This window comes from Eulemur rufifrons, chromosome 19 (assembly GCF_041146395.1).
Source record: "Eulemur rufifrons isolate Redbay chromosome 19, OSU_ERuf_1, whole genome shotgun sequence".
Classification (NCBI taxonomy): Eukaryota; Metazoa; Chordata; class Mammalia; order Primates; family Lemuridae; genus Eulemur; species Eulemur rufifrons.
The window spans coordinates 86522773-86537879 of NC_091001.1; the positions used below are offsets into that span (position 1 = coordinate 86522773).

General features: G+C 35.4%; 1 protein-coding gene across 2 annotated transcripts in view; it reads left to right on the top strand.

Moving 5' to 3' along the window:
• Window positions 1-14793, top strand: part of HNRNPLL (heterogeneous nuclear ribonucleoprotein L like) — a 40230-nt gene extending 25437 nt beyond the window's left edge. For both annotated transcript variants that reach the window (XM_069494287.1, XM_069494286.1), the window contains 6 exons: window positions 3822-4039; window positions 9081-9202; window positions 9668-9869; window positions 10882-10939; window positions 11030-11128; window positions 14696-14793. In XM_069494287.1, coding sequence (XP_069350388.1) covers window positions 3822-4039; window positions 9081-9202; window positions 9668-9869; window positions 10882-10939; window positions 11030-11128; window positions 14696-14751 — 755 coding nt within the window. In that variant the 3' untranslated portion in view covers window positions 14752-14793. The remainder of the gene's footprint in view (window positions 1-3821; window positions 4040-9080; window positions 9203-9667; window positions 9870-10881; window positions 10940-11029; window positions 11129-14695) is intronic.
• The last annotated feature ends 314 nt before the right edge of the window (window positions 14794-15107 follow it).

Below are 15107 nucleotides of genomic sequence, written 5' to 3' on the forward strand. Positions count from 1 at the left end.
TTGATTTGTAGTGGGCACTGGCCTGTAAGAGGACCAGAAAGAAGCATTATTGCTCAGTAAGTGTATTTTCTTTCATTCCAGCGATTATGAGAAAAGAGGAAATTTGAGTAATAAAGGCAGAAAGGGTGGAATATTTGTCAAAAAGGAAATGTGCTTCTGGTCAGACTCTTAACTTCTTTTAGTTCTGCAGTTGGCATTTTGGCTTTGGTTAAATTTGTTCATATTTAATTCCCCTTTTAAAACTTCTCAGCTTTTATTGTTTGCTATGTTAAGATTATGAAACCTGGAATAACAATCTTCTCCAGGAGAAAATTAGGTTTCAGACTATTGTTCTTGTAAGTAGATGTCTTGTAGGTAGATGTTGTAAGTAGAATTGCTATTGATAAGACTTTAACCGGCTATAAATTGTTTTCAAATATTTTTTAGTTTTTAGTGGTAGTTATTGATCCCACCTATGGTGTGCTTTAAAGTTGAAACACAAAATTATTAGAAAGTGGCAGAAAATAGAAATTGCTATATTGTGGTTTTGGGATTTATCATTGAGAAGCCCACCAGAGTTGCCTGTTGTCCTAAATGTTTTCAAATTGTCAACGTATTTACTTTAATGACCATTATTAGCTGTGCGTTTTAGCTTATTCCCTAGTGTCTTTTTTTTGAACTCCAGGAATTTATTACCTGTGTGTATGGGTGTGTATATATTTGTTGAAGGATCCACAGTAGTCTATACAGCAGAAAAGATTAAAATGATCTCTATGTTATGTCAAAACAACGTGTGGTATATATATAATGAAACTCTTATTACAGTCGTTTTAGTGAGTCTGTAACTTGATCATTTTTCTTAGTTCTTGTGACCAATTAAATATTAAATATGGTTGTATGGGCAGTAAAAAAAAAACAGGGAGCCTGTTATGCTTTGCATAATGGAGGGTTACAAAAAAATTGCTAGTTGCAAGTTTGTAGTATAGTTGTGGTGTTAAGTGTGTCAAGGCAGTCAGCTGAAGGTTAAAAAACTGGTTAAATGTTTTGCCAAAGGAGGCCAGAAAAATCTGTGGAAGAATAAATGAAGGGTAAGAACACTACTGTAGAAGTGTTAAAACAGAGCATTTTCTTAGTTTAGGTTTGCCTTCTTTTATAAAATATACTGAAAAATTGTATAACTAAAAATATTATCTACCCTACAAGAACCTTTTTTTTTTAAAAAGCGTATTGTGAAATTCTTTGGTAGTTATAGTGAGATTGTAAGATTGTGTAGGGATTCTGAGCTATGTACATTAAGATGTTTATCTCTTAGGTTAATTTGTTCTACTTTCCTAGGGAAGAAAGCAGAATGGGATGTAGGAGGAGAGAGAATGAATAAAAAGAGGTGTGGAGAAGAGAAATAAGATGAGGAAATGGTGGAAAAAGCAAAGAAGATGGGGATGTGTGCTGGTGGTATTGAACCTTTTTCTGAATATTGCAAATCACAGCTGTATCCCTTCAGATCAGCAGTTCAGCAAAACAGATTTATTTGCATTTTGAGGTCACATGGGTGGCTTTTCCTATGTGATGTTCTATAAGAAAGGGGATAGAAAAGGTTATGATTCAGGACCCATAGATTCTATGAGATTAATTTATTCATTGGTTTATTATAGCAGTTTAAAATGTGTGCTAATCATCAGTTCTTTAAATCTTTTTTTCTTTTTAAACTACAAATCTAGAGAAAATCTTTAAATCTTTTAATTTTAGAAGCCCAGCCCTGTGAGATGAACTGGTAGAAGCTCTCACATTTGAACAGTGGCAAAACTGAGTATATAGATTGGCTGTGAGCCTAAGAAAAGTTTGTATATTAATTGCTAGCATCTTTGGCTATGATTCTTGGACCAAAGATTTTAAAGTTTGAAAGATAGGAAATGCCTTGAAAATGTTAATAATACCATTTATGTAGCATTTTCTCACATACGTGAATGTTTTAAATACAGGAAACATTAGTTTTTTAAGCACCCAAATTTTTTACATTACCTATTTAGTATAGGAGCTTTTAATTTTTCTTATCTTAAACAATATAGGTGATTTGAATAGTGTAGGTAACATAATTTAATCCTGATGGCTCAAAGTCATAATTACAAACATCAGTTATTCTCTTGCATTGATTTTGATTGTTACCTAGGGCAGTGGTTCTTTAAGTTTTTGGACCTTAGCCATTGTAAGCAAAGTGAAAGTTTCCACTGTCCGTATACCGTACTTTTTTCCACTGCCTATGAAAATGAAGATTTAGGTATAATGAAGTATCATTACTATGTACAAGCAAGTGGTAGTGGTGGGGAGGCAATATAATATATTCATGTACTTTTATAGTAGAGATAAGGGTGATTGATATTTGAACTTTGGTGTTGGTATAATAGTCTAAATTAGAGGCTGAAATATGTATGGTTATAACACACACACAGTGAGCTAGATTAATTATTTTGGCAAAGTGCCAGTTGTCAGATGAGCAGTTGAAAACCATGATTGATCTAAGGCAACTGATGATGGTGCATTGATAAAGTATTCCTCCCCAAAATTGCAGAAGTTGATACTGTGTTCTTGTGTACTCAGTGGTATTATTGCTGTATTGTTATGAATGGCAGCTTTATTTGGAATACTGAAAATTGGAGTCCACCATAAAGCTCTTAAATAGCATGTAATGAATAACAAAATTTAGTAGTATTTAGTAACTCACTTGGTAGACAGATGTCCCTCAGTTGTACATAAAAATGAAAGTTAATGGCATTATATACTCTTTACTTCTTAAGAAATGAGGACAGGACTCGGGTTTTTGATTGGATTTTTGCACATCAGCAGGATCTTTGCATGCGCTCTGGACTATGCTTCTGTAATCACTAACTCAGGAGTACCTAAGAGGCGTAGGGTTTATGTTTCTAAGCTATGTATCTCCATCTTAGTTGCTTGTTGCTTCTGAGTTCTTCCTTCTTGTTGCTGTAAAATGTGCCCTATGCTTGCTTTTAGTATCAGTTTCTCCACACTCTCATTCCTTTCCATTCCACACTCTACCTTTATTTTTCTTATTACTTCTAATCTGTTGTGGATGGGAAAATCAGATAAAGTTGTTTAAAACTACTGTAAAGTTAGCAAGTTGATTCTTGAAACGGAATCTCTGTGTAAGAGATGTAGATTTATGTGTGTGTTTCCTTACTCTCAGGCATTATTTCCTTCTGGATTCTTGATATTGTTTCAAGCAATGGAGGTTGTAGAGTAGTAAGACACTTGTGTTTAGATAAAATATTAACTAAACCTAGGGTTTTAACTTGCTAAATTAAAATTAGAGGAATAAAATACCAGCACGAGAGTACATTATAGTTAAATATATTCAAGTACACAGCTTTCCAATGGAACTAAGGATATTCTTTTTGTTATATCTGCACAGAGATAGCTTCCTAGATTTCACTGTGTATTTTAAGATATTACTCCTCCGGAAGATATTGGCAAGAGGTTTATTTTTTAAATTTATATATAGTGGCCCAAAGTTTTATATTGATTTCCCTCCCCCCCCACCATAGCCTATACTTTATTGTTAAATTACTATTTTTTAAAAATATAAATTGACAGCCTTGTGTATGCAGGTATAGGTCACTATATCTTGGATCTGGTACAAATAAATATAGGTTTTATTACTTTCCCATAGGTTATGTTTAGATATCCATACATTTGAGTTTTCTTTGGACATCAAACTAGCAAATGTTAAGAGTTTATTTTTTATGTGGTGAAGTGTATCTACTGAATTATTTATAACAGAACTATGTATATGGGTTTTATTTATTTATTTATTTTGATCATTTTTATAGGATCCCATGGTCCATTACTACCTTTACCAAGTCGTTACAGAATGGGCTCTCGAGATACACCTGAGCTTGTCGCATATCCATTACCGCAGGCTTCTTCCTCTTACATGCATGGAGGAAATCCCTCTGGTTCAGTTGTAATGGTTAGTGGATTACATCAACTAAAAATGAATTGTTCAAGAGTCTTCAACCTATTCTGCTTATATGGGAATATTGAAAAGGTAAGTTTCACTTTATATTTGTTTCTTTTGCTAGGATATCTGGTAGTAATTCAGCAAAGTCTGCCAATATGTAAGTATCTTCTACTTGTATCAGGAACATCCAAGTTCTTTTCAGTAGTGACCCATATGAGGTAAAAATCCATTATATAGAAACCCTAGAACTTGTTTTTTGTTGGTAAGTAGTAAGTTTAGGTTGTTGGTACCGAAAATATTTTTAAAATAACCAATATAAAAAAATCTAAAGCAATACTTTAACTACTAGAGTATCATAGGTATAAAACCTGTATTTTGATGATCATCTCAAAGAGATTCTTACATTTAACATTGAACTGTAAAATTTGAAAGAGCAGTTGCTTTCATGGAGATAGGTATACATAAACATATCTCAGAGCTTGGCCAGAAGTGAATTTTAGGAGAGTTCTAGGATTTATACATCTTCCTCCTAAGTGCTAGAGTTCTATTATCTTCTGAGGAACAATGTGCTTTAGTATAATCAATATTTGAAACTGATTCTCTTTGATAGAATGTGTCCTAGACTTTCCATCTAGAGGTTTACACTCAAAAAGTAGCAAAACATTTAAAATTTACATATTTTGAAGGTCTTTAAAAATTGTAACTATATTTTTACCAGGTAACTGGTTTTCCCAAATCTGTGACATTTTATTCCTTGATATCTTAACAAATGCCTAGAATTGTGCCTGACACAAAGTAGATACTAATCTAGTTTTTAAAGAATCATGGAAAATTTATCTAGGGAAATGAATGGTAGTCTTAAGTTACCAGTTGTTTGATACACTTGCTAATAATTTTAGTTTATAGTAATGTTATTTTTTCCCTCTTGTTTTAAGTGATTTTAGTGTTCTTTTCATAACAATAAGAAAGTACAGGCCGGGTGTGGTAGCTCATGCCTTTAATTCTACCACTGTAGGAGGCCGAGGCAGGAGGATCGCTCGAGGGTGGGAGTTCAAGACCAGCCTCTGAGCAAGAGTGAGATCCTGTCTCTACAAAAAATAGAAAAATTAGCTGGGCGTGGTGGTGTGCTTGTAGTCCCAGCTACTGGGGAAGCTGAGGCAGGAGGATCGCTCCAGCACAGGAGTTTGAGGTTGCAATGAGCTATTGATAATGCCACTGCACTCTAGCCAGGGCAACAGAGTGAGACTCTGTCTCAAAATAAATAAATAAATAAATAAACATGTGAGTCATAAGTGTGTGAGAAGAGGGAATGGCTTGAAAGGTTGGTACTTTTAGTTCTTAGTTCATAAAGCTCCTTGATCTCATGAAGTGACTCTTACAGATTCTGAAATAAGAATTTCTTCAACTATTTGATCACAGAAAAAAGAAAAGAAAGAAAACTCCACATTTATTCTAGGGGATAACATATAGGATACTTCTGCTTGTATAACTGGCCATGAATACATGGGATAGCTTTAGCAACATTGGGAGAAGTAGTTCAGATTTTTTTCATACAGACATTTATCTTAGACCCAGGTAAAAGTCTAGGTACTGGATGTTTGATAAGTAAATGGTTTTACATATATATACAAAGTTTCTTTACAGAGTGTTACTTTTTGTGCATTTCCTATAAATGTGTAGTGTAGACAATCAGAATCAGTTTAATCAACATTTTTGGTAGATCTTTGTCTTTTGTGCTTTGAACAAATTGTATCCTATGATTTAGAAACCCAGATAACTTTTTTTTTTTTTTGAGACAGAGTCTCACTCTGTTGCCCACGTTAGAGTGCCTTGGCATCAGCCTTGCTCACAGCAACGTCAAACTCCTGGGCTCAAGCAATCCTACTGCCTCAGCCTCCCAAGTAGCTGCGACTACAGGCATGCGCCACCATGCCCGGCTAATTTTTTCTATATATATTTTTAGTTGTCCATATAATTTTTTTGTATTTTTAGTAGAGACAGGATCTCACTCTTGCTCAGGCTGGTCTCAAACTTCTGAGCTCAAACGATCCACCCACCAAAGCGTCCCAGAGTGCTAGGATTACAGGCGTGAACCACCACGCCTGGCCCCAGATAACTTTTTATAATAAAACTTAATTTCTCTGTATGTGATTTGACTAATTCTAGTCTCTTTTACTCCACATCTCTTTAAATTTTTTTAAACATTTTAGGCCCAGCGCGGTGGCTCACGCCTGTAATCCTAGCACTCTGGGAGGCCAAGGCGGGAGGATTGCTCGAAGTCAGGAGTTCAAGACCAGCCTGAGCAAGAGCAAGATCCTGACTCTACTAAAAATAGAAAGAAATGATCTGGACAGCTAAAAATATATAGAAAAAAATTAGCTGGGCATGGTGCCACATGCCTGTAGTCCCAGCTACTTGGGAGGCTGAGGCAGAAGGATTGCTTAAGCCCAGGAGTTTGAGGTTGCTGTGAGCTAGGCTGATGCCATGGCATTCTAGCTAGGGCAAAAGAGCAAGACTCTGTCTCCAAAAAAAAAAAAAAAAACAAAAAGAACAACCTGAGCAAGAGCAAGACCCCCTGTCTGTACTAAAAATAGAGAGAAATTAGCTGGACAACTAAAAATACATAGAAATAATTAGCCGAGCATGGTGGCACATGCCTGTAGTCCCAGTTATTTGGGAGGCTGAGGCAGAAGGATTGCTTGAGCCTGGGAGTTTGAGGTTGTGGTGAGCTAGGCTGATGCCACGGCACTCTAGCCTGGGCAACAGAGTGAGACTGTCTCAAAAAAAAAAAATTTTTTTTAAACATTTTAGGCCGGGCGCGGTGGCTCATGCCTGTAATCCTAGCACCCTGGGAGGCTGAGGCAGGAGGATCACTTGAGGTCAGGAGTTCAAGACCAGCCTGAGCAAGAACAAGACCTCCTCTCTACTAAAAATAGGAAAAGTTAACCGGGCGTGGTGGCGTGTACCTGTAGTCCCAGCTACTTGGGAGGCTGAGGCAGGAGGATCTCTTGAGCTTAGGAGTTTGAGGTTGCTGTGAGTTAGGCTGACACCATGGCGCTCTAGCCTGGGTGACAGAGGAGCACTCTGTCTCAAATAAAATAAAATAAAATGGGGGAAAAAAGCATTTTAAATATGTTATGATACATTAAACTCAAACCAATCATAATCTTTTAATGATTTATATATGCTTCATTTTTCCTAACTTTCTTTTGAAGGTTTACCACATATTTAACATATTATTTTGTCACTGTTAGATTTGTAGCTTGCTATTGATTAAATCAAGAGAGAGGAATTTTGCTCCCAAGGAGACAAGTGATTTCAAATCTGAAAAATCCTTCTGTGAGTTTTTTTATCAAGTATAGGTGTAGTATATCCCATTAAAATTGATAGTTGAAGTGATGGAGATAAATGCCATCTTTCATTTGTCATATAAATATGTTCTCAGTATTCCTTTGAGGTTAATAGATAAGAAGGAAGTACATTCAAGGTGTCATGTATGTTAATTGTACAGTACTCTTCCCTTATCCATGGTTTCAATTACCTGCGGTTAGCTGAGGTAATTGAATAGGTTAAATAGTTGAGTATAGTATAATAAGATATTTTGAGAAAGAACCTGTCACATAATTTTATTACAGTGTATTGTTATAATTGTTCTGTTTTATTATTAGTTGTTAATCTCTTTAATCTCTTACTGTGCCTAATTTATCAATTAAACTTTGTTATAGGTATGTATGTATAGGGAAAAACATGGCATACATATGGTTTGTTACTATCTGTGGTTTCAGGCATCCACTGGAGGTCTTGGAATGTATCCTTTGCAGATGAGGAGGAACTACTGTAAATGATACTTAAGGACTTTCCAAGGGCTAGGCACTATGCTGAATGATTATCATACTGTATCTCGTCTAACCCTTAACAGCATTATTATTATCTTATTTATTTATTTTTGAGACAGAGTCTCACTCTTTTGCCCAGGTTAGAGTGCCGTGGTGTCAGCCTGGCTCACGGCAACCTCAAACTCCTGGGCTCAAGTGATCCTCTTGCCTCAGCCTCCCAAGTAGCTGGGACTACCGGCGTTTGCCACCTGGCCTGGCTAATTTTTTGTTTCTATTTTTAGTTGGCCCGCTAATTTTTTCTATTTTTAGTGGAGATAGGGTCTCACTCTAGATGTGGCTGGTCTCAACTCCTTCCCTCAAGCGATCCTCCCACATTGGCCTCCCAGAATGCTAAGATTACAGGCATGGGCCACCATACCCAGCCCTTTACAGCATCATATACTAAAACTGGAATAGTACGAGAATATAAGTATGGTCTCTGCCTAGCATGTCATGAAAACTCATGAAGTATTGCTTATTTTTTTAAATTTCCCCTATATTGCACAAGCCTTCCTACTGACCATGCTATCTCATGGCCATTTTATATTATTTATTTTTGTTGTTGTTTTTTGGTAGAGTGGGGTCTCGCTTTGTTGCCCAGGCTGGTCTCAAACTCTTGGCCTCAAGTGATCTTCCCGCCTTGGCCTCCCAAAGTGCTAGGATTATAGGTGTGAGCCATTGTGCCCTGTATTATTTCTTATACAGAATCTTGTTTATTGCCTTAACATAACTCTGCATAGTTTGTAATTATTATTTGTTTACTTTTAAATTTCTGACCTGCCTACTAGAATATAAGGTTCGAGAAGATAATGTCTATTATGTTCACCATTAAATCCCCAGTACCTAGCTCAGTGTTCATCAAAACATTAGACAATTAATAAATGTTTGTTGAATGAATAAATATTGAGTCCTGCCAGGTGTTGTCATTATCTTCATTTTATAGGGATAACACAGAAAAGTTAAGTAAATTGCCCCCCCCCCCGCCCCGTCACACAGTTAATAACAACAGAGCCAGGATAACCCTGTGCTATTCTTCAATATGCTATTGTATAGAATTATAATCTTCCTTTTTAATTTTACTGAATTTTGATGAGAGTTAAGGGTGTCTCATAACATGGCAGAATATAGTTAAAAGATTCTAGGTGATCTTCTATATTTGACTTTAACCACTTAAAAATCATATTGTCTTCTAAAAATTCTGTTATTGTAAAAGGGAATTAAATGGTGATCTTTTTGGGATTTTGTATTTCCAGGTAAAATTTATGAAGACCATTCCTGGTACAGCACTGGTAGAAATGGGTGATGAATATGCAGTAGAAAGAGCTGTCACACACCTTAATAATGTCAAATTATTTGGGAAAAGACTTAATGTTTGGTAATTATTTATCTTAAGTAATGAATTTTAAAAATATTTAAAAATCGTCCTTTTTATTAGAGAACATTAATTTCAACTTCAGAATATTTTAATGTAACTGAGGGTACATCTAAAACTAGCAGCTGTAGTATTCTCATTTTAGATAAGTTTTAGGGTCATATAATTTAGATTTTGCTTAGCTATATCTTGTTTTTAGTTTTATAATCATAAAACATGGTTAAAATGGGCAAATTTTTAAGTTAAAAGTTTTCTGAGAATATATTCAATAGGTTTTCTTTCTAATTGATGCCTAAAATATAAGAGTGATTGATTATAACTCAAACTAAATCCTGTATTTAAATAGCTGCATATGCCTTTTTTTTTTGTTAAGATTCATGGAAGCAAAGTATGTTAGCATTTTGAGACTATTTGCTGCTTTTTATCTAACAAGGTGTGTTCTGTATGTTTTTCTTTTCCTATCTTCAGTGTGTCTAAACAACATTCAGTTGTTCCAAGTCAGATATTTGAGTTGGAGGATGGTACAAGTAGCTACAAAGATTTTGCAATGAGCAAAAATAATCGCTTTACAAGTGCTGGTCAAGCATCTAAGAATATAATCCAGCCACCCTCATGTGTGCTGCATTATTATAATGTTCCATTGTGTGTCACAGAAGAGACCTTCACAAAGGTATGCACTGAGATACAAATGTGTACAGAATGTTACCATTTCCTATTTTAAATATACTTCAGCCTCACTTTGAAGTCCTCTTGCTCTGTCTTCTACTTTTGATGTTGTTTGTTATTTATTTGGTACTTGTACCTTTGTGGCCTCCATTCTTCATTGGTTTTCACTGGTTTGTGGCTCATTCCTTTTGAGAATTGGAATTAGAATGAGATAATCCTTACTCTTGCATTCAGAAAGTTATTTTACCATGTCCTTAAATCTCACCTATAACAAAATTTTATGTAACCCTGCCTTTTTCTCTAACTTAAGAAATGCTAAGTAGGAACTTTAAGAAATGCTTCATAAAAGAACGGATTTTTCTGGAACTTTACACTACCTTAGGTTCTAGATAAATCCTGGTCAATTCTGAGAATATGTATCTTAGTTAACAAATCTGTGGTTTTGGCCGGGCGCGGTGGCTCACGCCTGTAATCCTAGCACTCTGGGAGGCCGAGGCGGGTGGATCGCTCAAGGTCAGGAGTTCGAGACCAGCCTGAGCGAGACCCCGTCTCTACTAAGAATAGAAAGACATTATATGGACAACTAAAAATCTATATAGAAAAAATTAGCCGGGCATAGTGGTGCATGCCTGTAGTCCCAGCTACTCGGGAGGCTGAGGCAGTAGGATCGCTTAAGCCCAGGAGTCTGAGGTTGCTGTGAGCTAAGCTGATGCCACGGCACTCACTCTAGCCTGGGCAACAAAGTGAGACTCTGTCTCAACAACAAAAAAAAAAAAAAAAAAAAACAAAACAAATCTGTGGTTTTATTATACAGCTCTAAGTTATTTACATAGTTTATAGAATTTTACTATTTTTGATTTTCTCATGTAGCTTGATATTAATATAAAAACATTTGATTTAATTAAGCCATATCAGACTCAAAACTTAAATGCTGCCATAAAGTTTACTGTCTACAAAAATAGTGGAAATTTTATTTTGGCCATATTTTTAATGAAGTTTTCACTTTTCTTTGGCAGTTGTGTAATGACCATGAAGTTCTTACCTTCATCAAATACAAAGTATTTGATGCAAAACGTAAGTGAACAGCTCCTCTTTTAAAGTTTTCTGGTTAAGTTGATGACAGGCAAATAACAACTGGGTTTGTGTTTGTTTGTTTTGTTTCAGCTTCTGCCAAAACACTTTCTGGGCTGTTAGAATGGGAATGCAAAACTGATGCAGTAGAAGCCCTGACGGCACTTAATCACTACCAGATAAGAGTCCCAAGTAAGTAAAATGCTTTATTTTTGTTATAATAATTCAGTGGGAGTTACCTTTAGAAACATTGACAATAATTTTAAGATAATACGTATTAGATTTTTTAAATACAGAGAATTACGAAGAAAAAAAGGCATATTGATCCCTGTATTAGTTATCTATTGCTGTGTAACAAATTACCACAATATTTAGCATCTTAAAACAGCAAACATTTATTATTTTACTATTTCTGAGGGTCAGTAATCTGGGTGCAGTTCAGCTGGGTGGTTCTTGCTAGGGTCTTTTTTGGGGTTGCAATCAAACTATTGTGTAGGTCTGCATTCATCATAAGGCTTATCTGAGGCTGGAAAATCCACTTCCATGCTCACTCATGTCTTCTTGTTTACAGGCTCAGTGAAGCCATGTTGGCCTTTACATAATAGTTGGCTTCACTGAGAGTGAGCAGTTAGAGAAAAACAACAATGTTTTTTATAACCTAATATTGGAAGTGACTTACCATCACTTACATTGTGTTCTTTTGGTCACACAGACTAAATGTGGTACATTATAGGGGAGGGGACTGTACATGGGTGTGACTATCAGGAGGTGGGGATTACTGGAACCATCTTGGAGGCTGGCTTGCACAATCCCCGTTGACCATTTTAGAGGAAAGCATTACATATGTATGGTTAGAAAACTCAGGCAGTACTTAAATCTACAAAAAGAAAAGTGAAAGCTTTCTACAACCTTAACTTTTTTTTGTTTCATCCTTTTTTCCCTCTCTAGTGTGTATATATACATTTTTAAAACTTACACAAAATGGTTTCTCTGTACATACTTTTCAATGCCTTCCTGTTTTCACTTAATATGTCTTGCATTTATTTCTATATTGGCACATCCAAAGAACTTTTTTTAAATTTTAAAGCATTTTCAGGGTAGTTATTAATAGTAGAGATGTACCACACAGTTTATCTTATTTACCATTTCCCCATTGATGAACGCTCTTGTTGTTTCTGTTTGTTTTTTCTGTTATTACAGCAAACAGCCTTATAGTTGCACTTTTTTTTTTTTTTTTTTTTTTTTGGAGACAGAGACTCACTCTGTTGCCTGGGCTAGAGTGCCGTGGCGTCAGCCTAGCTCACAGCAACCTCAAACTCCTGGGCTCAAGCAATCCTTCTGCCTCAGCATTCCGAGTAGCTGGGACTACAGGCATGCGCCACCATGCCTGGCTAATTTTTTTCTCTATATATTTTTAGCTGTCCAGATAATTTCTTTCTATATTTAGTAGAGATGGGGTTTCGCTCTTGCTCAGGCTGGTCTCGAACTCCTGACCTCGAGCGATCCTCCCGCCTCGGCCTCCCAGAATGCTAGGATTACAGGCGTGAGCCACTGGGCCCAGCCCTAGTTGCACTTTTTAATGTGTCTTTGTAGAGCAAAATTTCCCAGCAGTGGAAGACATAAAAGAAGTTTATATTTTGGTAAAATGTCATTAGATAGCTCGTTAGAAAGGTTGCACCTTACTTTACCACCTCTTTGTAGTATGTGAAAATGCCCATTGCCTAACACTTACATTGAGTGTTGTCAGACATTCAATTTTTACCAGTATGATAGATGAAAAATGATATTCCATTATTTTAATTTGTGTCAAGTGTAATTGTCATCCTCTTTGTTTAACATCTCCATAATGATGAATGGCCTCTTTTTTACCATGCATAGGACACCTAAGTTTAACTCTTGAAATTTTGTGCTATGTAATTTACTTGGTTTCTGGATCTAAATGGTATTAAAATTTCATTTTTTTTAAGTAATAGGGGAAAATTTATTAATTTCATTGAGTGTGGTGTGATGAATGTTGGTTAGGAAAAAAGAAAAATACACAGGGAAGGATTTATGGGTGGAATAACACGTCTGGAATTTGCTTTAAAATATTCTAGCTCTCAGCAATGCATATTGATGGTAGTTACATGAAATAAGACTGTCAGATGTTTACAGTTACTGAAGCTAGGTGATAGGTATGTGGGATTCATTAAATTAATCTACATTTTTGTGTGTGTTTGAAAATTCCTTAATAAAAAGTTAAAAATAAAAGAAGTACCTCCTCTCATTTTACTTTTAGTCACAAAAGGAAATTTTAAGTAGTGAGTCAGGCTTGATTTTTGATACAAAGTTTTAAAAGGCTTTAAAGTCATATGAGATGTATTTGATAGTTGTATGGATTGTAAACTCCTCGGAGATGGGGACAATTATTTATCATTTTATCCACTGTAGTATCTTGCACATACTCGTTTACACATATGCTTTTTCTCTTCCAGTAGTTTTTTTTTTAAGGAGCTATAGCTTTTAATAATAAAATACCAGAATTGTTTCTTTGCTTTGATTTCTTTCTTTCTTTCTTTCTTTTTTTTTTTTTGAGACAGAGTCTCACTCTGTTGCCCAGGCTAGAGTGCCGTGGCATCAGTGTAGCTCACAGCAACCTCAAATTCCTGGGCTCAAGCAATCCTTCTCCTTCAGCCTCCTGAGTAGCCGAGACTACAGGCATGTGCCACCATGCCCGGCTAATTTTTTCTATATATGTTTTTTGATGTCCAGCTAATTTCTTTCTTTCTTGTTTTTTTTTAAGTAGAGACGGGGGTCTCGCTCTTGCTCAGGCTGGTCTCGAACTCCTGAGCTCAAATGATCCACCTGCCTCAGCCTCCCAGAGTGCTAGGATTACAGGCGTGAGCCACTGGGCCTGGCCTGCTTTGATTTCTTATATAAGCAATTGATGAAGAGTTATTTCTGCTTGATCTGAAAAATTAAAGGAAAGAAGAATTTATAAAATGGAAATATTTTTGTGATTTATACCCAATTTTTTTTTGAGTAGTTTTAGAATTTATATGCCCAATTGATGATCAGAAATTTTTTAAAACTAGATTTCCTGGAATCTTTTGAGATCACAGATATCTTCACGTACATTCTAGTTTTGTCCCACTTCCCAAGCTGTTTGAATTGGCTTTTTATGGACTATTAACATTGATGGTATTTTCTCCAAAGCAAGCTTTGCTAATGGATATATGCGTAATTGTGATACTATTTATCTTTAATGATTAATTAATTCACTGGAGAAATATTGAGTGCCTTCTATTTGCTAGATAATGTTTAGAACAACAGCATTGTAACAATGAGCAAAGTCCTTGCATTCACGGAGCTTTACCTTTTAGTAAATGTGAATAAAAATAGTCTTCTGGCTGGCATGGTGGCTCACACCTGAAATCCTAGCTCTTTGGGAGGCTGAGGCAGGAGGATCGCTTGAGACCAAGAATTTGAGGTTGCAGTGAACTATGATGATGCCACTACACTCTAGTCTAGGCAAAAGAGAGAGCTCCTGCCTCAAAAAAATAAAAAAATAAAAAATATTCTTCCCCTTACCTTTTTTTTTATTAGTTGTTTTAAGTTCAGTTTAGTCTTTTCTCTTCCCCTTATCTTATGTAGGTAGAATTTTCCTTCTTTATATTCCTGTTTTTGATGCTATTAAAAGGTGAACTAATTTACTCTGCTAATTCAAGGTGATCTTGAAAGTTCAATGAACTATTAACTTTGTTTTTTTAATTTTTACAGATGGTTCCAACCCCTATACATTGAAGCTTTGCTTTTCTACATCATCCCATTTATAAGAAGAGAAGAGCATGTTAGAATTTATGTTCATCTTTATTATAATTTTAAAGCTATACTTCATTAAAAATAATCTAAAATGGTTGATCTAAAGTTGCCTTGCTTACTTTAAGATCCTGTTCTGTAATAAACATATTTTGCCTTGAGTAAATTTGTTGTAAACTTAAATATTGAATTGTTTTCATTTTAAGATAGAATATCATTATGTAGACTATCTACAGCTTCATTGTAGATTATATAAATATATGATTTCTAACCTTATTACTATAATTTTTCTCCCACAGTAAAAATATATTTGCATTCTTAATGCTAATTATCTACAAGTATTTTTCCATTGTGTATGAGATTAATGCAGGTG